The following is a 22839-nucleotide window of genomic DNA, read 5'->3' on the forward strand; positions in this document are numbered from 1 at the left end:
CCCTGAAGCAGCCATGTACAGCATCAGAGCTTCCTTTAGAGATGGGGAAACTGAGGCACAGAGAAAGGGCATCCCCAGGTGCCCATGCCATCACAAGGGGAGGCTGCCACCAGAGGCAGGCACCAGGCAGTGAAGCTGGGCTACTCTTTAATAAAAGTGACTCAGTGGCTGGCGTGGGCTGTGGAATTTCTAAACATCCCCTCACGTCCTGAGAGAGCAGGCGACGGGAGGGAGCAAGCAGAGGGAAAAGAGGAAGAAAAACAAGAAACTTGGGGGAAAAGAAAGAGGGAGAAAAAAAAAAAAAAACCCTGAAATTGAAAACAGACGCACGCGTCCACCCTCCCGGCCCCACCGCCCCCCCTTCTCCCAGCTGGGCCAATCAGAGGCGGCCCTGCAGCCTTTCCCCCAAAGTGGGGGGGGGGGGCAGGGAAGCCCACAGTGGTGCGAGCTCTGGGGGCTGCCCGCGGTGGCAGTCCCTGCCCACCTAGCTGGGACCCTAGATCGTTCTGTAAGCAACTTGGAGCCAGAGAGGAGGAGACCAACAGGGAGGAGAGAGCCAGGCCCCTCAGACCAGCCACCCGGCAGCAGCCTGTGCCCAGCGGACTCCGCCGGCCAGACTCAGGGCGGCCCCTCTTGGCAACTCTGCTCCTCCCTAAGGATGCTTTGGGAGTGAGGCGAGGCCGCCTGCTCCTCACCCGTGCAGCACCCCCTCCTGCTCTCCTGCGTCTCAGAGAGCTTGCAAGGTTCCTGCCTGCCCTTCAACCCAGCTGTTGTCCATCTCGGGTCCAGCAAAGTCTTTCTGATACCTGGGAGAGGGCAGTAAGGCGGACTTCCTGGAGGGGGTGACAGCCCACAGCCTGGGACCCTGCCTACAACAGAAGCCATGAGCAGAGCGGTAAGTGCAGGGAGAGGGGAGACCCCCAACCCCATGCCCTGTACCCTTGCCCCAGCCAGTGCCTCTTTGGGTAGGTAAAAAAGAATGGAAAATATTTTTAACAAAACCAGATGGGCGGAGGCTGGGTGGCTGTGGGCGATGTCAGGGCCAGAGGAGTCAGGTCTCTCCTCCCCACCCCGAGGGAGGCAGGCGCTGCTGCCCCCTGCCCTCTTTAAGACGACAGCCTCCAGAGGACTCTGGATGCCCAGCAGGGCCTCTGATGTCCATCACAGTCTATGGGTGTGTGTGTGTGTGTGAGTGTGAGGGGAACAGAGAGGGGCAGGGGTGGGGAATTGGGAGATGGCACGCAGGATAACTAGAAAGAGACTTAGCAAGGTACAGGGACCTCAGGGACTAGTCTCTGTCCCTTGGCCCAAGCCTTGTTCCTAAGAATCAGCCTGGCTCTAGGCCAGTCAGCCGCCAGGCAACCTTTGGGGATTTAAATGGATTTGCAAATTTTCCAGATTCCTAAGTCGTCTTTCTAAAGCCCCAGCCGCTGGGAAAGTTCTGAGTCTGAAGGGGCCTCAGCAACTGGCCTAGGGCAGGCCCATCAGTCCTGACCCAGCTGTCAGATCTGGAGGCTCCTCTTTGAAGAAGGGTTGCCACTGGGGTCCTTCCTCCCATCCTAGGGCTCTGCTCAGCCTCTTGCTCTCTTCCTCCTTCTGGACTCTGCCTCTTCTCAGCTCTATCATAAAACAGGAGTCGGACACGCCACCTCCCTGCCCAGAGCCCATCTGTGGCTCTCCAATGCCTGTAGGAAGCCCCACCTCCTAACAGTGGCTGCCACTGATTGACACTTACTGCATGCCAGGCCTGTGCCCAGTACTCTGAGAATACCTCCTGTGATGCTCACCAGAGCAGGGACTGTATTTCCTCTGTTCTACACATGAGCAGCCACGCAGCAGCACGCAACTGTAGCCACACAGCTAGTAAGTGGCAGACCCTGAGGAGACAGGAACCTTCTCCTACCCTGTTACTCCAATCGGGCTCTCTATTGATTGATTGATTGATTGTACTAGGGGTTGAATTTGGGGCTCACACTCTATGACTGAGCTACCTTCCCAGTCCTTTGTAATTTTTATTTGGATCTTGCTAAGTTGCCCAAGCTGGCCTAGAACTTGAGATCCTCCCGCCTCAGCCTTCTGAGTAGCTGGGATGACAGGTGTGTGCCGCTACACCCAGCTCAGACGTGGGCTTTTGGTTCCTCCCAGTCAGATCCCGGAACATTCAGAAGAAATGGGCACTAACCTGTCTGCACGCATCTGTCCTCCTCCTCCCCCAAGGCCCTGCTGCTCCACCTCTTCCCGGCAGCATTCCTGGTTCCTCCAGGGCCCTGCCCTGCACTTGGAGCTGGAGCCTGGTTGCTGTTTATATCCTGTTTGCACATCAGATTTTTCAGACTCCAGGTTTGGCTGTCCTGTGTCCCTAGTAACCTTCTGGTCAGGCCTCCTGCCTTCCTTCCAGAGTTATCAGGTAGCTTCTCCAGATGGCATTTCTTTATCACAAGCAGGAAGGAGTGTCTCTGCCGGCCTCTGCCACCCCCAGAATTCACAGAGGGCTCTAACAAGATGTTCTGAGGTCACACAGTCCTGCCCTATCTCCAGGCAGGGGACCCTGAAGCCACAACAGCACTGGGGGACCTATCACCAGCACCCACCACAGGCAGGCACAAAAGCCTGTACCACACCTGCCTTCTAACCCTCATAGCAAGGCTCTGAAATTGGTGGCTACTACACCCATTTTTTCAGATGAGGAAACTGAGGTTTAGAGAGGCTAATGACTTTCCAGGTCATGCAGTGAGAAGAGTTGGTCTGTCTGAACCCAAAGGCTTAACCCCCAGCACAGTGCAGGGAGCCCCTGGTCAGCAGGTAGTCCTCACGCTCCCCAGAGGCTGCCCCTGGCTTCAGCACCTGCCCCGGCTCAAAGTGCAGTCTCAGGTCTGACTGCTGCAAGGTCTGCCCAGGCCCTGGCTTAGTCCTGAGAGAAGAAGGCGGCATCTGGTCAGACAGCAGTTATCAGGCAGCCCTCCCTCCTCTGTGGGAGAAGAGCTGGGCTGGTAATTGCCCACAGATGTGGGCAGGCAGCAGCGAGCACTGTGCATTCCGAGTCAGGAGCCCAGGGCTCAACCTGGCTCAACTGACATCCTCGGAGTGGTCCACCTCAAACCCCTATGTCCCCTCTCTGGCTGCTTTCCTATCTGGGAGGTAGTGGACACTGCTGATGAATACCAATAAGCTTGGGCTCCAGATGATTGTGCCCTGACCTGATTTGGCTTCTGGCTGAATGGGTGACTGTGGGCCAGTGCTTTGCCTCTCCAGGCCTCAGTTTCCTCCTCTGTGAGCAACAGGGAAGTTTGTGGGCTCCAGGTGGTAACAGCGTGGGTGAGGTGCTTCACCCAGTTCCTGCACTTTGTGGGGTGGTCCTGGGGCTGCTGACAAGAGAGGGCTGTTCTCTCTGCCTCCTGCCCAGGCCACTTGGCTATGCTAAGAATGGTAGCCCACAATGACCCCTCCCATAGAACAGACTGGACACCATGTATACTCTGAAGGCTCGCTTTGTCCTCTTGGTACCTTATGCAGTACCTGGGACCACTTCAGAGCTATAGGAAGGGACTCTGGGTGTTTTGCTCAGGACAGGCTATGAAGTATGTTGGAGAGGGAGGGAGGAATGAGGGGACCCCTAGACAGCCCTGAGTCCCCCTCCATTTCCTGCAGATGCTTCAGAACCATGTGGGCAGTGGGTCTTTGGGATGAAGTTGTTTTTACAGTCCTCCTCATCAGGGGCAAGGGGAGGGAGGGTCAAGGGTCTCCATCTCTTCTAAGGGTCAGAGCTTTGACAGCTAGGGTGCAGTGTATGCAGGAAGAGCCAGCTATGTGCATTTTAATTGTGTTTGTGACCATTACCCCGCAGTTCACTGCTGTGTTCCTCGGCACTTACTTAGAACATGCCTGGCAATTAGGAAGCTCATAATTAATATTTGCTGGACTAATTTGATTATTATAATGACCTCTAGGAGTCAATATCAACACTCTCCATTTTACTGATGAAGAAATGCCCAGAAAAGTTAAGTTAATTACCCAAAAACACACAGCTCAGAAGTGGAAGAGCTGGGATTTGCGCGCAAACATTTCTGACTCTAGAAACTTGTGACACGAGGCTGGGTGGGGCCCTGGACCCGGCATAGATTCTGAGGACGTGCCTTAGCTGTGGCGGCCCCCTCAGCATTCCGCTGGGGGTCATCAACCCTGGAAGGCCATGTGACCTTGGGCAAGTTAATCCCTCTCTGGGCCTCAGTCTTCTCATAAGTCAAACAAGGAGCATGACCCAGACCATCACCAAGCTCCCTTCCAGCCCCACAACAATTCCAGGATCCTAAGCCACGCTGGCCCGGATCAGCAGCCGCACAAGCTCTGCAGTGTATGCGGAGATCATGCATATTTAACTTCAAAATGAAAGGTTTTTTTTTTTTTTTTCCCCTTACCCTTTGTCTACACATTACAGAAAGAGGTCAGGATCAATGGCCACTAATGGAAAATCCTAACCTGCAATACGAGGAGGAACTTTCTAACAATTGCAGGGGCCCCTTAATGCATTTGGTTTCTCAGAGAGCTCAGAGGACATGTTCCTGCAGAGTCCACATGCTCGTTTCCCTGGGACACTAAGAGCAACAGAAGTCTGGGAGGTAGGCCTGTTAGGGGCTATGTGGATGACCTTTAGGGTCAATGGACTCCAGGAGGTGACAGCATGGGTGAGGTGCTCAGCCCAGCTCCTGCACTTGGTGGGGTGGTCCTGGGGCTACTGACAAACCCCATCGGCTCACATTTCAAGAGAAAGTGAGGCTTTAACCCAAATCAGTTATGGGCTCCAGAGGTAACAGAAGGAGTGGACACAGAGACTCGGCCCTGTTGGAAGTAGGTGTGGAACTGACACAATTTTTGCTTCCAGTGCACAAGTTTACTTCTTGTCCCTCTCTAGCCTTCAGGTTCAGAGCACCCAGAAAAGAATGTCTTGAACCCCCAACCCTCGCTCCAGTGCTCCACCCACTCAGGGGCTTTCTGGGGTACCCCGCCCCAGGCCTGGTGCAGGACTTTGAAAATCAAAGTGTACTGCTTTCACTGCATTAATACCCTCGCTTCTCCTGCTTCCGATCAGGCTGTTTGATGTCTCAGGTGCCCGAACCTTTCATCTGCGGGAGGTACGAGCTTCTCCACCCTATGATGGAGAGGGCTGTCCCTTGGGAAGGCCAGAGGGTCAGGAAGTTCCTGAATGTCAAGAGATGAAAAGGACTTTTGGGGTCACGTGGTTTGACTTCCCTGGGTCCAGGAAGGAGAAGGGATGAGCTACAGGCTGTGCAGGCCGAGGGTGATGGCTGAGCCTGGGACCTATGTATGCTTCCCTTTGCTGTATCGTCACCACCCCTCTAAAGACCTAATATGTCGTCCAGTGCTCAGCTTCTGGTCTCGCTGGGGGAAGTCAAGGGACCGATTTGGACTGAAGGGAAGTAAAGCCATCTTGACGAAGGTTGGGAACCCCCGTGGGGTAGTTTTCTGGGCCAGGAACCTTTGGTCACATCACTTCTCCATTCTGGCCAGGGTTTCCTCTTAAAGAGGAGGGAGAGCAAGGGAGAAGTTCAAGGGCTCCAGGGGTCCAGCCAACTTTGCCTTCAGCTCCCAAGAGGCCCTTCCAGACTCTGAGGGCTGCTTTACCACCCTCTGTTGCTTACTTTTCTTTCCTGGAAAGTGAGCTTCCCAAGAGCTGTGATCCCACCGGCGTCTGAGCCTAAGTGGACATGGAAGGGCAGGGCTCAACTCTATAAACACGTCATAGGAGCCTGGCCTCTCTTAACCCAGGGCACTGGACTTGAGGTGAAGGATTAGCTTTGACCCCATGGACTGTGGGCTACTCTGTCTGACCTGTACTGGGTTCCTTATCAACTGCCAGCCCGAGACCCATCTGCTGAATGCATAGTGCAGCCGTGGGTAGAGAAGGAGAGGCACTGGGAGATGGCTGGATGGAGGGATGGACAGACGGACAGATGGTTTTCACTTTCGTCCAGGGAGCAGGGTGACTTCATGAGCACTCAGCTTCATCAGGGCCCCGTGTTTAGAAGAACGTGCACTTGGTAGAAGGCTCAGCGGTCCTGTCTTATCATTCTTAATATTTTTCAACCAAGATGCTTGTTTTTTTTGTTTTGCACTTGCCCCGGAAGTGATGTAGTTGATCTTGCCAGGGGCTTCAGGTTGGGTTTGTGGGAACTTATCCTGGGAATTGGCCTCCCTGACTCCCTGGCCCTATCCCAGTCCATAGCCTCCCACAGAATGCCAACCCGCTTATGTCACTGTCCTGAGTGGGGCACCCCACCCCCATAGTGCTTGGTGTTACAGCATGATCCCAGCAGCGACTAGGTGCCCACCATTACCAATGCCCTGAAAAGTTGGCTTCACAGTGTCTCCAGGGCAAAGCCAAAATCCTCACCCAGCACCCCAAACCTAGATGAGAGGCATGGAAGGTTGCCTTCCTTCCATGCCCCTCATCTACCTCTTTGCTGAAGAACCCCAATCTCTGGTCTAACTGATCTCTCCTACCAATTCTCTCAGATGCCCAGCCACTCCTGCCTCCCTGGACTGCTCACACGGAGTCCTATGTTACGCCCCACACTGGCATCGTCTGCCAAACAGCTCAACTGAACCCTAGAGGCCTAGCTCAAGGCCACCTCCCTCAGGAAGCCCTACTCTCCTTCTCTACTGAACTAATCATACAATTGCAATAGTATTTACTGAGCACCTACTATGTGTCGAGGGCTCTTTGTCGTCTCTACTCCTCACAGCAGTGGAAAAGGAGGTCTCTTATGCCATCGTGTAGGAAACTGAGACTCAGAGAAGTTAAACTTAGGAAGTCACACAGTAACAAGACAGAAGAACTAGACTTATGCCCAGGAGACTAGACCTGCTGCTCCCAGCCTGGCTGAGCTCCCGCGCCATTTTTCTGCCCTGGTGGCATCAGGCATAGTCCATTAGACTCAAGGTCCCATGTGTCTGTCCTGCCTCAGTCAGCCTGTCCCATTTAGGTGACCACTGCCTGCCCATCCCAGTTTCCCAGCCTAGTGAATCGTGGGTCAGTGGGGGCAGCTGAGGCCCCTGGCCTGAGGTCTAGAAGAGCCCATTCTACACAGCCATTTGATCACCCATGCTCTGTAAGCATCTATTGAGCACCTACTGTAGGCTTAATCTCATATTAGGCACATGGAGCTATCTCAGATAATTGTTAGGTATATTTTTCTGATTTGTGGGGAATCAAATTCTGGGGCTAAGACAAAGGTACAGGAAAGAGCCAGTTGGCAGACAGTGCACTGAGAGTCATCAGATCTGGCTTCTGGTCCTAGGCCGGCCACCGAGTGTGTCCTTCCTTGCTGAACTAGGAAGTGAACTAGTGAGCGAGTTCCCAGTGAACTAGGAAGGGATGCTGCTGCCAACGACAATAAAAACAGCAGCTACCCCTTCCTGAGAGCCCCTCTGGGAGAGTTTTCCTGGGCCATCTCATATGTCACATGCATGCCTTGTTGGTGAGCCTGGCCTGGTGGGGTCTCAGCTGTGTGCTGACTAAGTGAATGACTGATTCTCCCGCGAGCGAATGAATAAGAAGAAGATGGCCTCGGGCTTTGCAGAGGGCCGTGTGCCAGGCCCCGTCCTGCACATTTGCTTGTATTAACTCCATCAAGAGCCTTGACAGCTCAAAGGCAAGTCAGAGACCGAGTCTGAGAGAGGCTAAGGAAGAGTGAGTGGGAGAATCAGAGGGTGAAGACTGAAAAGGGGGTAGGAGAAGAGATGCTGAGAAAGCCAGAGGGTCACTGAGACGTGGAAGTTTCCCTTCCTCCTGCTCGGCGGCCTGGGAGGGCTCTGAGGGGAATCTCAATGTTCCATAGTTGGCACCAACTAATGGCAGGTTTTCTCATTAGCCAGCTACCCCTGCCTGATTTGCAGGCTCTGGTCTGGTGGGGGAAGGCTGCGTGCTGGTGGGTCAGTATGAGTAGGCCCCGAGGCCAGCCTGCCCCCTGGCCACTTGGCTCTGAGAAAGCATTCTATTTGTGGCCCCCAGCCCGGCTCATGGCTGATCCCAGGCTGGCAGCAGCCCGAGGAACAGAAGGTTTGCTTGTCTGCGCCTGCCGCACCCCCCTCCCCGCCTCAGCCTGGGACCCCTCTCGGGGGCTCCTTTGGCTGCCAGGGCCTGGTGCTCTCTGTTGCCATGGCACCGGCCGGAGATGAGGCTCTGGAGGGTAGGGGGGCAGGGAGGGCAGCCAAGGGATGGTGAAGGCTGCAGCTCTGCAGTCCCAGAGGCCTGGAGCTCAGAGTGGGGCAGAGGGGTGCTGGGGCCTCCGGGGCAGCCTGTGGCAGAGCTGGCCACACACCTAGGCTGACTGCCTGGAAGCTCCACCTCAGATGCCCTAGGGACAGGGCCAGACAGAGGCTGTCCTCCACATGGACCCCTCTCCTCAACCCTACACGCTTACCTTTTGCAGAAGGATTCTGATTTCTCGCCCTATCTTGGCTTCTAAACTACTGGGCAACCTGAAGCAGGATCCCTGGACACAGTGCCAATCAGTGAGTGCAGGAAAAAGACCCTGCTCCTGGAGATCCCCCAAGCTTCTATACGGACTCTGTTGGGGTGAGCACCATGTTTCTCTGTGGATGGAGTTTTCTCTGGCAGGAGATGCATAGTCCTGCATTCGCTTTTTTGTTTTTTGGTATAGGGATTGAACTCAGAAGTACATAACCACTAAGCCACATCCCCAGCCATATTTTTTTATTTTTTATTTTGAGACAGAGTCTCAGTAAGTTGCTTAGGGCCTTGCTAAGTTGATGTGTTTGGCTTTGAACTTGAGATCCTGCTGCCTCGGTCTCCGAAGCCTCTGGGATTATAGATGTGCACCACTGCTTGCATTGCATTCAATTTTAGGCTCAGATCCACCTCAGTTGCTCATAGTTCCTCTGCTTGTTGGCCAAGTGACTTGGTTCCCCTCTAAGGGATGTTATAAGGATGAAATAAAATCCCTAGATCATCCCATTTAGCAGACTGCCTGCTCCAAATTAATAGGGGCTTTTGTTTGTTTTCAGACTGGGGAGTATCAGAAGAGTGAGTGGAAAGAAAGATAACCTGGGATAAGGGTAGGGAAGCTGGGGACAGAAACAGGACCAAGAGGTAGAAGACACAAGAAAACAGATTGTGCTCAGTGAAATAAAAACATTCTCTGACAGTTTGACCTCTGAGGACCTGAGCTGCCCCAGAATGGAGGGGGCCATCGATGAGGTAGTGAGATCCCTGTCACGGGAGGTGTGCAATTGCAGAGAGGGTGGGGAGACACGACTAGGGCTATGTATGGCCCCTTCCATCCCTAAAATTGTAGGTCTCTATGAAAAATGTAGCACAGTTTCCTCCTCTAACTATCAGCTTCCCTCAGCTCAAAAAGAGTGTGAAGGAATGAAAGAAATCCAGAGACAGGGTGAAAGAACAGGCTGGCGACTGCTTAAACATGTCTCACTCTGGCTGGTTGTCCCCTCTGCTGGGCTCCAGTTCATGGCGTCCTGCCTGAGAGAGGTGGTCATGTAGGTGTTGAGCCTGTGTGCTGGGTGGTCAGTCTGCTCAGGATTGGACACTGGAGCCATTATGACAGGCTCTGTGATCTTGGGCAAGTGATATGACCTCTCTGGGCCTCAGTTTCCTCATCTCTCAGTCAAGGAAGCAGCACCATGCCATGGGATTGTTTTGAGGATTAAGTGAGATAATTCACACAGAGTTTAGCCCAGGTGATGGGTGATGAGTCCTCAGTCAGAGGTAGCTATTATTCTTCTTGTTATGTTCAAGGCCATTTAAGTCCCTATTTCTTTTGAAACGGCTGATGAGGGAGGGCCCAAAGGAGCTTCAGGGGACTCTGAACCTGGGACCCACCAGGCTGGGCAGGGCCAGGCCCTGCGGCCTAGAGCAGATCAGGGCTGTGGGGGCTCAGCAGGGGAAGCCTGTAAGGCGCCTGCAGGAGACAGGAAGTGCTTGCTGGGCAGGCAGGCAGCCGGCAGGGGCATGCAGCGGCCTCTCTCCCTCTCTGACCTCCTTCCCAGGCTGGTTCCCAGCCCACACAGGGACCGGGCTCCCTCCCTTGGGCCCCCAGAGGCCACAAGGCACACACTGAGTGCTTTCCCACGCACCGTTCCAAGTAGCCGCCAGCATCCTCCCTGCCCCCAGCATACACTAGGATGGGTGAGGGGGTGTGCGCCGCAGCAGGGGGCTCGGCTGGGGGACCAGTCTGTTCTTTATCAGCCGAGCTCCGTTCCAGACAGATGTTTTATTTTATTTTGGACTTCCAGAAAATAGGTCATTTCTTTCCACTGTGTCCCTGGGGAGGCCTCCCAGGAGAGGAGCACAGAATGAGTGACTTGGGCCCTGGGGAGCTGGGGGGGCACCGCCTTCTTTTGGTCATGACAGACTATGGCAGGGCCAGGGCCTGATGACTCCTACAGGAAGGGCTAAGAAGCAGGCCTAGAGCCGCAGAGGGTCTAGGGAGCGAGAGTGTTCCTCTGGCTGGAGTGTGAGGACAGGTGGGTGCGGGCAGGTTGGAAGTGAGGGGCCAGCAAGGAGGGCTCAGAGTAGCCAGGTCTGTGCTGGGGGAATCGAAATGGGGGTCCATGAAACCCACCTTGTGCTTCTATCTATGGGGAGCTCCACAGCTAGAGCCCATGAAAGCCCCAACTTGGTCATTTGTGCTGTTTGGTTCAGGGGTGCCGTTAGGAAGGCCCCGGGTCTAAAAGCAGCATGGCATAGAGTTGCACTTGGGGGTCAGCCCCCGTAACTGTGGTTTGAGCCCGGTTGCTCACTCACTCTGGCCCTCAGTGTGGTCCTGAGGCTTGGGGAGACTCACTGTGTCGGGGTGGCACGCTGAGCTGTCTTCAACAGATAGAAGAGGAGCACAGGATGGAGGAGGGCAGTTGGGAGCCTCCCTTTCTTACCAGGTTTCTCCCTGACACTTGTAATTATGTCCCCATCCTCCGGACCCCACCAACCTCCCTGCTTCCCAGGATGGGGCTCGCTGACCCATACAGCAAGACCACACCCACATCTCAGCCCTTTGAGGAAGGCCACATGGGCCATACTTTCTGCCAAGTCCAGGCTGTGCTGCTGTCACCCTCGTCTTCTTCAGCTGCTGGCAGAGGACTCACTCCCTGGCTCCGGAGTGAGTCCCACACGCTCCCAGGCCTAAGACTGGCTGCCTTCTCTGAGCTGAGTCATGACATCCCGGCTGGGGCCCCTCCCCAGCACCCCCCCCTCCTCCCCACTGCACACAGCTGCCTTCCAGAGCCGGGTCCTTAGAGTTGCAAGAGTCAGCCCCCAAAGTTGTACAGATGGGGAAACTGAGGCCCAGGAAGGGGCAGGACTGTAACACAGGTGACAACAGAACTAGGACAAGAACCCAGGTTCCCATACTCCCACCATGAAGTTTGTCCTGGGGGCTATGAAGTGTCACTGGTGTGGAGGAGAGAGGACAAGGCTCCTGGTCAGGAGACTGGAATCAGTGTCCTACTTCTACTGGAAACTTAGCTGGCAACCTTCTCTGAGTCTCTGTCACCAATCCCTGGCTGGGATACTGCGGGGACACTTCTGAGTAAAAGTACTACTCAGAGGGAAGGGCAGCAGCCAGAGTCTGACCCCGGGTCCTTGATCCACTAGCCTCAGTCTCTCCAGCAGGACAACAGGGCCCGGGAAGGGGTTTGGATCAGATAGATGATCTCTGAGAGCTGTGGAGTCCTGACATTCCAAGACTCTGACACCATGACCCATGGCCAGGCCTCCTCCTCCCTCGGGCATCTTGCTTATTCAGAGCATCCCTGGCCTGAGTCTGCCTGCCCCAAGCAAGCGCCCCCTCCCCTGCAGCCGGGCTTTCTCCTGGCCTGATCTCTGCCTTCAGGCTGAGCGTTCCTCTGTCTACCCAGTGCCGACAGGATCCTCCACATTCTCAACCAGCTCAGTGACGACTCTCAATCCTGCTCTTTGGTCTCATTCTCGTCTCAGAAAATGGCATCATCTCCCCAGCACACACACACACACACACACACACACACACACACACACACACACTCCTGTCCCTGAGTATTTCAAACCAGAAACAGGGATGCAGGCTCCCCTCAGGAACTTATCTCTCCAGCTCCACAACATCAACCACAGTCCTGCTGATTCTCAGCGAGATCCCTCCCGGCTCCATCTGTTCCCACCAGTGCCCACCCACTCTCTACCCAGCCCCAACCAGACCAGCGCCGTGATCACAATAAGCAGCACGGTGGCGTGGCACGGAGCACGGAGACACAGTTCCATTTTCGCTCTACCCTCCTTGGGTCTGGATTCCTAGACAAATTTCTAAGGTTTTCTCTGCCTCAGTTTCTTCACCTTTAAAATGGAAATAATCACTGTCTCTATCTCAGAGTTGACTGAGGATTAAATGAGTCTATATATGTCAAGGGCTCAGCACTGCACAACATCCGGGGCTTTCTGGCTTATCTGTATGGATGTGATTTCAGGGGTGCTTGGGACCCACGTGCACGTAGTTCTGCACTGTCACGTATGCTGGGTACATGGGTGATCTGTTAGGCATGGTGCATCTCCAGTGGGCATGTTGGAGAGCACAGAGGCAGCAGTCAGTGCTGTGGTAGGAACCCTGTGACATGTGTTTTGTACGGGTATGCACATGGTGAGCGCCTGCATGTGTTTTAGGAGCGTGTGAGCGAGTGCGTAGGCAGCCATCTGTGCTCTGTGCATGTGCTCACCCTGTGTGGGGCCCCCTCCCCTGCCTGCTTATGTCGTGGGAGCCTCAGGACCCCGAGGGAGGGAAGCCGCTGCTGGCGGATGTGGCCAAGATGGACTGGATTTATTTAGATTAAGGCGGTGGGAAAGGGGTGGGGAGTTGTGTGCGCTTGGAGGAGGGAAGGCTGGGGCTGCCACTGATTCCCTGAACGTGCTCTCCTGGACTTGGGACCCTCAGTCCCTTCCCCTAAGGGACCTCTATTTCACTGAGGAGCTGGGCGGTGACCCTATCTCTGGACCTGTGTCTCTCTCCAACCTTGCATAGAGGAATCCTTAGGGCTTCCTGGCGCACAGCACATCTCTCTGGGCACAGTGTTTGCTTAAGGACCCTGCCCCTTTATGCTCCAGCAGGACAGTGTGGCAGGTGGTGGTGGTGGTGGGTGCCCGCTCCCTGATGACGATGGTCGTGCTGTTCTAGTGTTTGGAGGAGGGAAGGCTGGACTGAAAATGTCCTACGTAGCTCTTACCTGGAGCACAGCCCCTTTCTCTGAAGGGAAGTTGTCGTAGGCAAAATGCCACCCCAAGTCAGCTGCCTGTCCTAAGACCACAGCAGCCTCTGGGAAGCACAAATGGTCCACAGGCATTGAGTGGACAACTGGCAGAGTCTAGAATCATTCTGATGGCCCAAGGTCATGTCTGGATGCCCTGATCCCCATCCTGGTGCGTCCTGGATCTCTAGCTTGCTGCCCCTGTGTCTTTCCTCATGCCCCTGCAAGGTTCCATATCCCCGATTCATCTGGCTAGAAGTCCGCTGAAAGTCTGTTGAATAAACCCTAATTGTATAGATGGGAACAATGAGGCCCAGAGAAGGAAACAACTTGTCGAAGTCCACACAGCAAGTCAGTGACCAAATGGTCAGAGTCATCTGATGCACGGAGTGAGATGGGTTCATCGATTCTCATGGGACTCTGTCCTTAGGAGTGTAGCCTTCCCTTCTGACCAGCCCCACTTTCCTGAGAATAATGGTGACCAGAACCTTCTCTTTGACCAGTCAAAAAGGCAAGGCTTAAAATAGGGACAGCCCTTTGAGCTGATCCATCCAAACTTCTCCGTGTACAAACAGGGAAACATCCCAGAGAAGGCTGGGGGCCAGCTCAGTCTTACGGAAGTTTCAAATCTTGTAAGGCGAGCCAAAATGCTCCTTTCATGGAGTCCAACCAGTCCACGACTCCTGAAGTGTCTACATTCTCCTAAAGCATCTCCGCTTTCCCTGAGCTCATCTCTTCCTCCCTATCCTCTTCCCACAGCCTGGATCCTCTTTTTGCTCTGTGACTAGGTCATGATTCTGTGCCTCTCTGGGCCTCTGCTGCCTATTCAAGAAGAGTCTCTCCTAGCTTAGTCTCAGAGACTCTAAGCCACGCCCAGCCCCAGGCCCAGCAGGAGAGGGCCTGAGGGGAGAGAAGAGAGTGCCATATCAGAGCAGAGTCAGGGGCTGCATGCCATGAGGTCCCAGCCCACACGGCCAACCCAGCCTTCTAGAGCCAGGCCAGCCCCCTTTCAGTGACCTCCCATCTCCTGGCCAACCGGCCAAATTCCTCCTTTAGAATAATAAACAGTGTGGCCAGCCAGGGAGGCTGGGAGAGGAGGGGCAGGGAGACTGAGATGACCCCCTCCCCCAACCTGGGCTGCTAATGATTTTCTTTGGCCCAGATCTCTGGCAGGAAGGGGGAACCAGGGGGGACCCCTGAGGGGCAGATGGGCCCCTGTGGGGGCTGTTGCTCTGCCTGGGCACTGCTCTTTCCTGCCCAAAGAGGCCTGGTGTCCAGCTGAAGGGCTGGCACAGGAGGGGTGGGCATGGGGGTGCTGCAGAGGGGTATCAGGAGGGCTGGGCTTTGACCTGGAGCAATTTAGAGAAGGGGAGAGGAAGACAAGAGGGGACTCAGGCAAGTTTCTCTGAAGGGAGGGGAGGAGGAGGAGAAACACTGATTTGCTCTTGGGAAAATTGAGACTGGGGTCCACAGCTGAGGCCCTGGTCTCTGTCTCCCTTAAACTGTGCATGCAGCACTGGTAGGTGGTACACTTGCCTTCATTCCACTTCGAGAGCTGGAGACTCAGCCCAAAGAGATCCCATGGCTCAAGGGTCAGTGCTGAGGGGGGCTCAAACCCTTCTCCCCAGCCCTGGGCTGGAAACTAGAAAGCCTGAGATGGTGAAGTGGGGGCAGGTTGGGCGTGGCAAGAGCAGGCAGCCACTCAGAAAGTAAGTCTGCAGCCTCACAGCATCAGGAGGCGCCTTGTTGCTTCATCACATGGTCCCTTCCCACATTTCTTGCCCTGTGACTCCCATCTACCTCTGGCCTACTTCCTGTCGAGGCTGCAGACAGAACCATGCATACCTGGCTATTGGTGACTATTTGGAATCCAAGGTATGACAGGCTGCTAAGGAAAGGGACTGAGAAAGTTCCACCCAACTCAGTTGTCTCTCTGGGCCTAGCTTCTGTCCGCTGGCTTCTGTCCCCGGGCTCTAGTGCAGGCTGTTCCTCTGCATCTCCTGCTCTCTCTCCCATGTCTTTGTCTCTCTGTTTCTTCCAGCTCTCTGTCTCCCTCTTGGACAGGACCTTCTGTGGAATCTTGGGCAAACTTCTTTCCTTCTCAGAGCCTTGGTTTCCCCGTTTGGACACCGGATGTGGAGGTGGGGAGCTTGGCTTCAGGGGTCTGCAAGCACCTTCGAAGCCTGCTAATTTCCATGGGGCCTCTTCTGGGGCTGGCCCCTGGCCCTTCTCCCCTGGGCCTCCCTGTGCTGCTGCGGGCTGAGTAGAGGGGGCCAGGCCCACCCCCCACATTCCACAGCCCTGACTCCCCCGCTTCCCTTCCCACAGCCGCCTCCATTTCCTGTTGTGCTTGTGGAGCTGTGGGAGTTCTCTGGGTTCTGGCTTCCCCCCTCCTTCTCCTCCAGGCCTTTCATCACACTTTCCCAAATATTTGTCCTGGCAGATAAGAGCCTGGTATTGGAACTGTCACTCAGAGGACGGGTTGTCAGAGATGGCGGGTCCCTGGATACTATCCAGCTCAACCTCCCCACCCCCACTGTCATGCAGGGAAACTAAGGCCCAGAGAGGCATAGGACCCAGCCAAGGCCACGCGAGGGTCAGAAACAGAAGGGACAGGGCCTGTGGTCATGAGTGCCCTCTCAGACTTGGGACAGGTGGCTTTTGACTTCAGCCCCACGGACATGGAGAGCTCAGGCGAGGGTTTACTCTGTAGGAACCAGAGGGGCCCCGGCACTGCCTCTGTCCACTCCGGGTCCTGACTCCTGTTTCATTCTACAGGACATCATGCAGCTTCCAGGTGTGACGCCAGCTCTGGTCCTCAGAGGTAAGTAGGCCGGGGCAGGGGTAGGGGCCCCGGAAAGGCTCTATCCCTTGGAGGCTGTGTGCTAGCATAAGGACACAAGTCCAGAAAAACTGCAGTGCTCTTGAGCTGGATTTTCTACATTTCCTGGGGTCTGTGTGAATGCCTCCTCAGCCGCCCACCCACAGCTCCGAGACCTTCAGTGAACCCCTTCTGTCCAAAATGATCACATCAAATTCTTTCCTTAGCCCTCCATACACCCCTGCACCCTTTAGCAGTCACCCTGTCTTCCCATTTCTCCTCAGTCTGGCTGGATATGTGCCTTCAGCTCTCCAGGGGTGGGTCCGGTGACTGTTAGAGGGACTGGCTGCCTGACTGCCCACCTATCTGGGCCCCCTCTGGATTTTCATCCCCAGGAAGCATGGGAGTGTGGCTTACAAAATCCTTCCCCAAAAGATATCATGGGGCAAGGTTGGGGGGTGGGAGAACCAATTGCTGGACACAAGCACACCCCCATCCCAGCCCCTTCCAGCCCCCCAACTTCACTCTAATTTACCTGAGCACCTCCTGCTCACCTTCTTCCAAGCAGGGCCACCTCTGGGCTTCATGGGAACCTAAGTAGCCGAGGGCAGCAGGGGGAAGAGGCCCAGAAAGTGACCTGGGAAGCAATGCAGGAACTGGAGGCCTGGGAATTGCTTCCCAAGGATTTCCTGACTCCTTCCCTGCCCGCTGCCTGAATGCAGTACTGCTGGAGAACTCAGAGGCTGGGTTTAAAGGGACTGAGACAAAGGCCAGGAGTACCTGGGGGCCTGGCGTTGGGTGAGCAGGCTCTAGAATCATGGGCAGAGGGTTCCAGTCTGTGTTGGAAATGGAGATGTGTTCTTCATGGACTTGGGGGCTGTGCACACATGCCCCTGGGCAGCCCAAGGGGGCATGCTGAGGCCCCTGTGCCTTGACATCTGATGTCTTCTCTCCAGGCCAGTTGCTGTGGCTGCCCATGCTATTGCTGCTAGGTCCACAGACCTCCCAGGGCCTGACCATCATGCCCCCAGGGCCAGAACTTGTACTTAATCTCTCAAGTACCTTTGTTCTGACCTGCCTGGGTTCAGCTCCAGTGGTGTGGGAACGGCTATCCCAGGTGCCTCAGCAGAAAGTGTCCAGGACCCAGGAGGGCACCTTCTCCAGCATGCTAACCCTGGCCAATGTCACTGGAGGTGACACAGGAGAGTACTTTTGTACCTACAACAGCTCCCTTGGGCGGGAGCCCAGTGAGCGGAAGCGGCTCTACATCTTTGTGCCAGGTAAGGGTTCCTACCTGCATGGCCACTCACTTACTGAAGGTATCAGGGGAAGTTCAAGAGATTGCTTGATTGGCACCATGAAATGCAGCCATTCTAGAAATGCAGATGAATCATGAACTCTAGTTCAGCAGGGTGTTCATTTCCACACATTGGCCTAAATATCAGTCTGCTCCTTGCCAGCCAACCCCATTACTGCCTCCCAAGAACTCTGTATTCTTAGCTGGTTGCTGTCTGTTCCCCCTTGGCCCCCATGTCTCATCTTCCCTGTTCTCCAAGCTCCAGGTACCAGCCATACTTCAACTTGTGGGTTGTCTGCTTTCTTACCCTGGTACTGTCAATATCAAATGTTAGAGCTGGAATGGCCTCTGAGCATCTGTCTCTTATGCCTACTATGTTTTTGCTGCTGTAAAATGGTACCTGAGATTGGGTAATTTATAACGAACATAAATGTACTGGCTAACAATTTTGGAAGCTGGGAAATTCAATATCAAGGGAATCAGCATCTGGCAAGGACTTCTTTTATATCATCTCATCAAAAAATGCAGAAGGGCAAGAGAGAGCCAGAGGGCACTGAATTTGCCCCCCTACCTTTTATTTGATATGAGGGATTGAACCCAGGGATGCTTAATCATTGGGACACATTCCCAGCCCTTTTTATTTTTTATTTTGAGACAGGGTCTTGCCAAGTTGCTGAGGGTCTTGCTAAATTATTGAGATTGGCCTCGAACTTTCAATCCACCTGCCTCACCTCCCAAGTCACTGGATTACAGGCATGTGCCACCATGGCTGGCAAACTTATACTTTTTTAGTGGCATCAACCTCAACCATTGAGCCCTCTTGGCTTAAATACCTCTTAAAGATACCACCTCTTAATTCTGTTAAAATGGCAATGGAATTTCAATGAGTTTTGGAGCAGACCAACATTTAAACCATAGTGCCATCCTTCTCCTGTATTGGGGAAACTGAGGGCCAAAGAGTGGAAGAGATTTACTCAAAGTCATACAGCAATTCATGGGGTCACCAGACACCCAGGTCCCCTGACCCTCACTCATTCTTGGCTCCACTCCTTGTAGATCCCACTATGGGCTTCCTCCCTATGGAGCCCGAGGACCTATTCATCTTTCTCACGGAAATAACTGAGACCACAATTCCATGCCGAGTGACAGACCCCCAGCTAGTGGTGACACTGCATGAGAAGAAAGAGGACATCCCGCTGCCTATCCCTTATGACCACCAACGAGGCTTCTCTGGTACCTTTGAGGACAAGACCTACATCTGCCGAACCACCATTGGGGAGAGGGAAGTGGATTCCGATGCCTATTACGTCTACAGCCTCCAGGGTGAGTCCCCTTTTTGGCTTGATTTTCAGCAGAAGTAAGTATACCCCTTCACAGAGGAATAGCTCTTTACAGTCTGCAAAGTATATAACTCTATTTTTCATTTGTTTTCACTATAACCTTTGAAGGGAGGTACTGTTTCTCCTATTTTACAGATGAAGAAACTGAGGCTTCTATTGAGGATGGAGTTTTCCCACAGTCAGGGGACATATCAGTGGCGAGCTGGGCTGTGTAACCAGATGGGCAAAGGCACAGGCTTTGGAACCAACTGAGTTGGAATCCAAGCTCAGCCACTTCCCATCTGAATGACTTTGCACAAGGCCCATAATCCCTTTGAACCTGCTTCTTCCCTTCGTAAAAGAGGGTGATAATTACTGCCCACGTTATGGGATTATTGTGAAAGTTAAATAAAACAAAAAATAGAAGTTACAGGGCACAATAGGAGTGCTCAGTAAATTTCTCCTCTACTTAGATCACCAGAGGATACTTTAATTTCTAGACTGTTACCCCTTCTAGAGTGTAAGCGCCACAAGGACAAAGGTTTTGTCTGTTGTATTCATTGTTGTAGCCCCAGTGCCTAAAATATATATTTGGCATATAGTAGGCATTCGATAAATATTTTTTGAATGGATGAATTTTCCATCAGTCAATGCTTCACTCTGTATACCCCTACCCCTGGTGTGATTTCCCCAGCCCTAAGCCCCCCTCTTTCCTCCAGTTTCCTCCATCAATGTCTCAGTGAATGCAGTGCAGACTGTGGTTCGCCAGGGTGAGAACATTACCATCATGTGCATTGTGACGGGGAATGAGGTGGTCAATTTTGAGTGGACCTACCCCCGCATGGAGGTAATGCTGGGCCACGGTTGGGGGAGGGACCAGGCAAGGATGGATAGCTCAGCCTGCAGACTGACTTCTCATGGACCCCTGCTTATTTAGAGAACCTGCCCCACTTGTTCCTGCAGAGTGGGCGCCTCGTAGAGCCAGTGACAGATTTCCTCTTTGATGTGCCCTCCCACATTCGCTCCATCCTGCACATCCCCAATGCTGAGCTGGATGACTCAGGGACCTACATCTGCAATGTGTCAGAGAGTGTGAATGACCATCGAGATGAAAAGGCCATCAATGTCACTGTGGTCGGTGGGTGCCTTGGAATCAGTTCCTAACCCCTGTCTGAATTGGACCCAGAGCCTGGCACAGTCCTAGGGTACAATCAACCATTTTCCAGTTCAGCACTAGACTCTGTGCCAGTCAAAGCCCCAATTCTGGGGTTAAATCCAAACCAAAGTGCAGTGTCAGCTTGATTCAACCCTAATCCAAAAGTAGACTTTCTGCTTAGCCAGAACCCTAGCCTCAATCTGATCTCTAATCCCAAACGCATCACAGACCTGGGCAGCCCCATCTGCAAATTCAACCTTGGCCCTGGTTTGAGACGCCAATGTACCTTAGTTAGAAAACCAACTACAACTGCAGTCTCAACCTCAAAACTGGCTCCAACACTAATATCAGAGCCAAATTCGTCCTCAGGCCCAACTTCAACCCTAGTCCTTTGTTGAGAGCCACAGCCGAAGGGGCCCCAGCAAACTTTCAGACTGCCAGTCCTTCACTGAATGACTTCCTAAGGCCTGAAGCCTCTGCCCCAGAAGTCTAGGCTCCTTTGCAGTTCAGCTGATGCCCCGCCTCCAGGAGCTCCGCCCCTGGGACGTGCAACCCCATTGGTGCCTGGGAATAGCCCCGCCCCCAGGGTCGGCCCCTGACAGCTGTACCTTGCAGAGAGCGGCTACGTGCGGCTTCTGGGAGACCTGGGCGCTATACAAATTGCTGAGCTGCACAGGAGTCGGACACTACAAGTGGTGTTCGAAGCCTACCCGCCACCTACTGTGCTGTGGTTCAAGGACAACCGCACCCTAGGCGATTCCAGCGCCGGCGAGATCGCCCTGTCCACGCGCAATGTGTCTGAGACCCGGTGAGCAGCTGCTACCCACTCCATTTTTTTGAAGTTTTGCAGCTACCAAGCAGCCCACAGACCCACGACAAACCTAGGTCCACCTTTCCAGAGAGTCTACTGCATGCCAGGATTGGTGCCAGACACTGGGATACTGCAGGGACCGGGGCAGAATTTCAGCATGCCCAGGGTCTCTGAGTCAGCGGGGGAAATAGAAACAGGATTACCTGAAAGACAGTGCCAGGAGGGCTACTCACTGCCACCTGAGATGTCCCCAAGGCTGGAGATTAGCAGACAGAGAAGCGATAAATTAGAATAAAACATGTTAGGCCCCTCCTGTGAGGGGGAGGGAATCATGCAACCCCCCCCACATACACACACACACAACCTCCCAAACCTTCTGTCCCCTTCTTGGTTTAGTGGAACTGCTTATAACTGGGGACTCAGGAGACTAGGTTTGAGTCCTGGCTCTCACAATGTGATCTTGGCAAGTCCCTCTCCTCCCTGGGCTTTGTTTTCCTTGTCTGTATAAAAAGGTGGGAGGTGGGGGAGTTCTTCCAGCTCTGACAGTGAGTGGGTTTCCTGGCCTGTATGATTTCCTAGGTATGTATCGGAACTGACGCTGGTGCGGGTGAAGGTGGCAGAGGCTGGCTACTATACCATGCGGGCCTTCCATGAGGATGCTGAGGCCCAGCTTTCCTTCAAGCTGCAGGTCAACGGTGAGGACCACCTCAGTCCCCTCTTCCCTTCTTCCCTGTCCCCATTTCCTCTTCCTGTACTGTCCTCCCACCCATAGGAGGGGCTGGAGAGGGATCCGGAACTAAGGAAGCTGATTTCACGACCATTGATCTGCTGTGTCCCTTCTTTGGACCTCATTTTCCCCAAAAGTAAAGGGAGGCCATCAGGCTGGACTGGTGTTTTCCCAAACCTTGGGTATTCATGTCCCAATGGCACGATTTTTCCTTCTCATAGTCCATTTATATGATACTATTAATCCAGTAGATATTTATTAAGCAATTACAATATGCTTCTCTGTTGGAAGTTCTTAAGGCCTTGCCTTTGGGGGAAGACAAACTTGTAACAGAAGGACACGAAATCCCAGCAAATAACACAGATGAGAAGGTAATAGGCGCTATTGGAAGGGGAAAAAAAGAAGGGTAGGGAAGATTGAGAGAGCAGTGCACAGGGGGCTGGTGAGGTACACTTTTAAATGTTGTAATCAGTATTGACCTTGTTTGCTTTGGCTGGATTGAGGAAGTGACATTTGTGTGAAGACTTGAAGAAGATGAGGGCATTAGCCAAGTGGATATTTGGGAAGATGGCACCCCTGGCAGTGCAAGGGCCAGAACAATGCCAGAAAGTCCTGTGGCCAGAAGAGGGAGAGAGGAAGAGTGGCAGGGGATGAGGTCAGAGCAGAGATGGGGTAGGGGCGAGGAGAGGGCAGATGTGTAGGTGCCTGTGGGTTTGGTACAACTTTGACTCTTACTGTGACCTAAATGAAAAGTCATTGCAGGGACTTGAGTGTAGGAATGCCATGGGAATGACTTCATGTTTTGTCAATTAGCTTTCTAAAAATAAACATATTTTGAAAGGCAAAATTGAACCTCTCAATTGTAGATGGAAAATCAGCATCACATGTCATAAATATCAGGCAACCACTAAAATCAACTCCAAGAAAACAAGACAAATGTTATTCAATCCAGTTTCATGAACTGGGCTGCCCAAGACTCTGAGCTTGAGGCCTGTTCTCTCTTTGTTAAAATGAAGGTGAGCAAGTCTCAGAGAGGTGTTAAGGACAGGCTAGCCCCCTACTGAGACTTTCCCTTTGAAGTAGCCTAGGGGGAGATCTATCAGATTCCCCCAAGGGATTCCTGTTATTTAGTGTTCACCTGAGGTCTGCAGCCCTCCCCCTGATGGAGGCTCTGGGCCAGGTCTCCCTGAGGTCTATTTTCACCTCCCCACATTCCTCCTGATCCTGGACTTTCCCCCATGCAGTCCCTGTCCGTGTGCTGGAGCTGAGTGAGAGTCACCCTGCCAATGGGGAGCAGACAGTCCGCTGTCGTGGCCGAGGCATGCCCCAGCCAAATATCACCTGGTCTACCTGCAGAGACCTCAAAAGGTGAGCAGATCCTGGACCTTTGTCTCCTAGGGTACCCCAGCAGGCTAGAAGAACCCAGTGGAACTCACTAGTCTGCC

The 22839-nt window shown here is 53.6% G+C and overlaps 1 protein-coding gene across 4 annotated transcripts in view; it reads left to right on the forward strand.

The window, feature by feature from the left end:
* The first annotated feature begins 426 nt into the window (after positions 1–426).
* The window catches only part of Pdgfrb (platelet derived growth factor receptor beta), a 37551-nt gene continuing 15138 nt past the window's right edge, over positions 427–22839 (forward strand). For 2 of the 4 annotated variants that reach the window (XM_076856725.2, XM_076856727.2), the window contains exons 1-9: positions 427–895; positions 16042–16087; positions 17041–17364; positions 18438–18704; positions 19420–19547; positions 19664–19838; positions 20472–20664; positions 21247–21362; positions 22639–22762. In XM_076856725.2, the coding sequence (XP_076712840.1) occupies positions 884–895; positions 16042–16087; positions 17041–17364; positions 18438–18704; positions 19420–19547; positions 19664–19838; positions 20472–20664; positions 21247–21362; positions 22639–22762 (1385 nt within the window). In that variant the 5' untranslated portion in view covers positions 427–883. Of the gene's footprint in view, positions 896–15119; positions 15139–16041; positions 16088–17040; positions 17365–18437; positions 18739–19419; positions 19548–19663; positions 19839–20471; positions 20665–21246; positions 21363–22638; positions 22763–22839 lie in introns of those variants that run through there. The other 2 variants (XM_076856726.2, XM_076856728.1) reach the window with 2 other exon arrangements.

Source organism: Callospermophilus lateralis, chromosome 5 (genome assembly GCF_048772815.1).
Source record: "Callospermophilus lateralis isolate mCalLat2 chromosome 5, mCalLat2.hap1, whole genome shotgun sequence".
Classification (NCBI taxonomy): Eukaryota; Metazoa; Chordata; class Mammalia; order Rodentia; family Sciuridae; genus Callospermophilus; species Callospermophilus lateralis.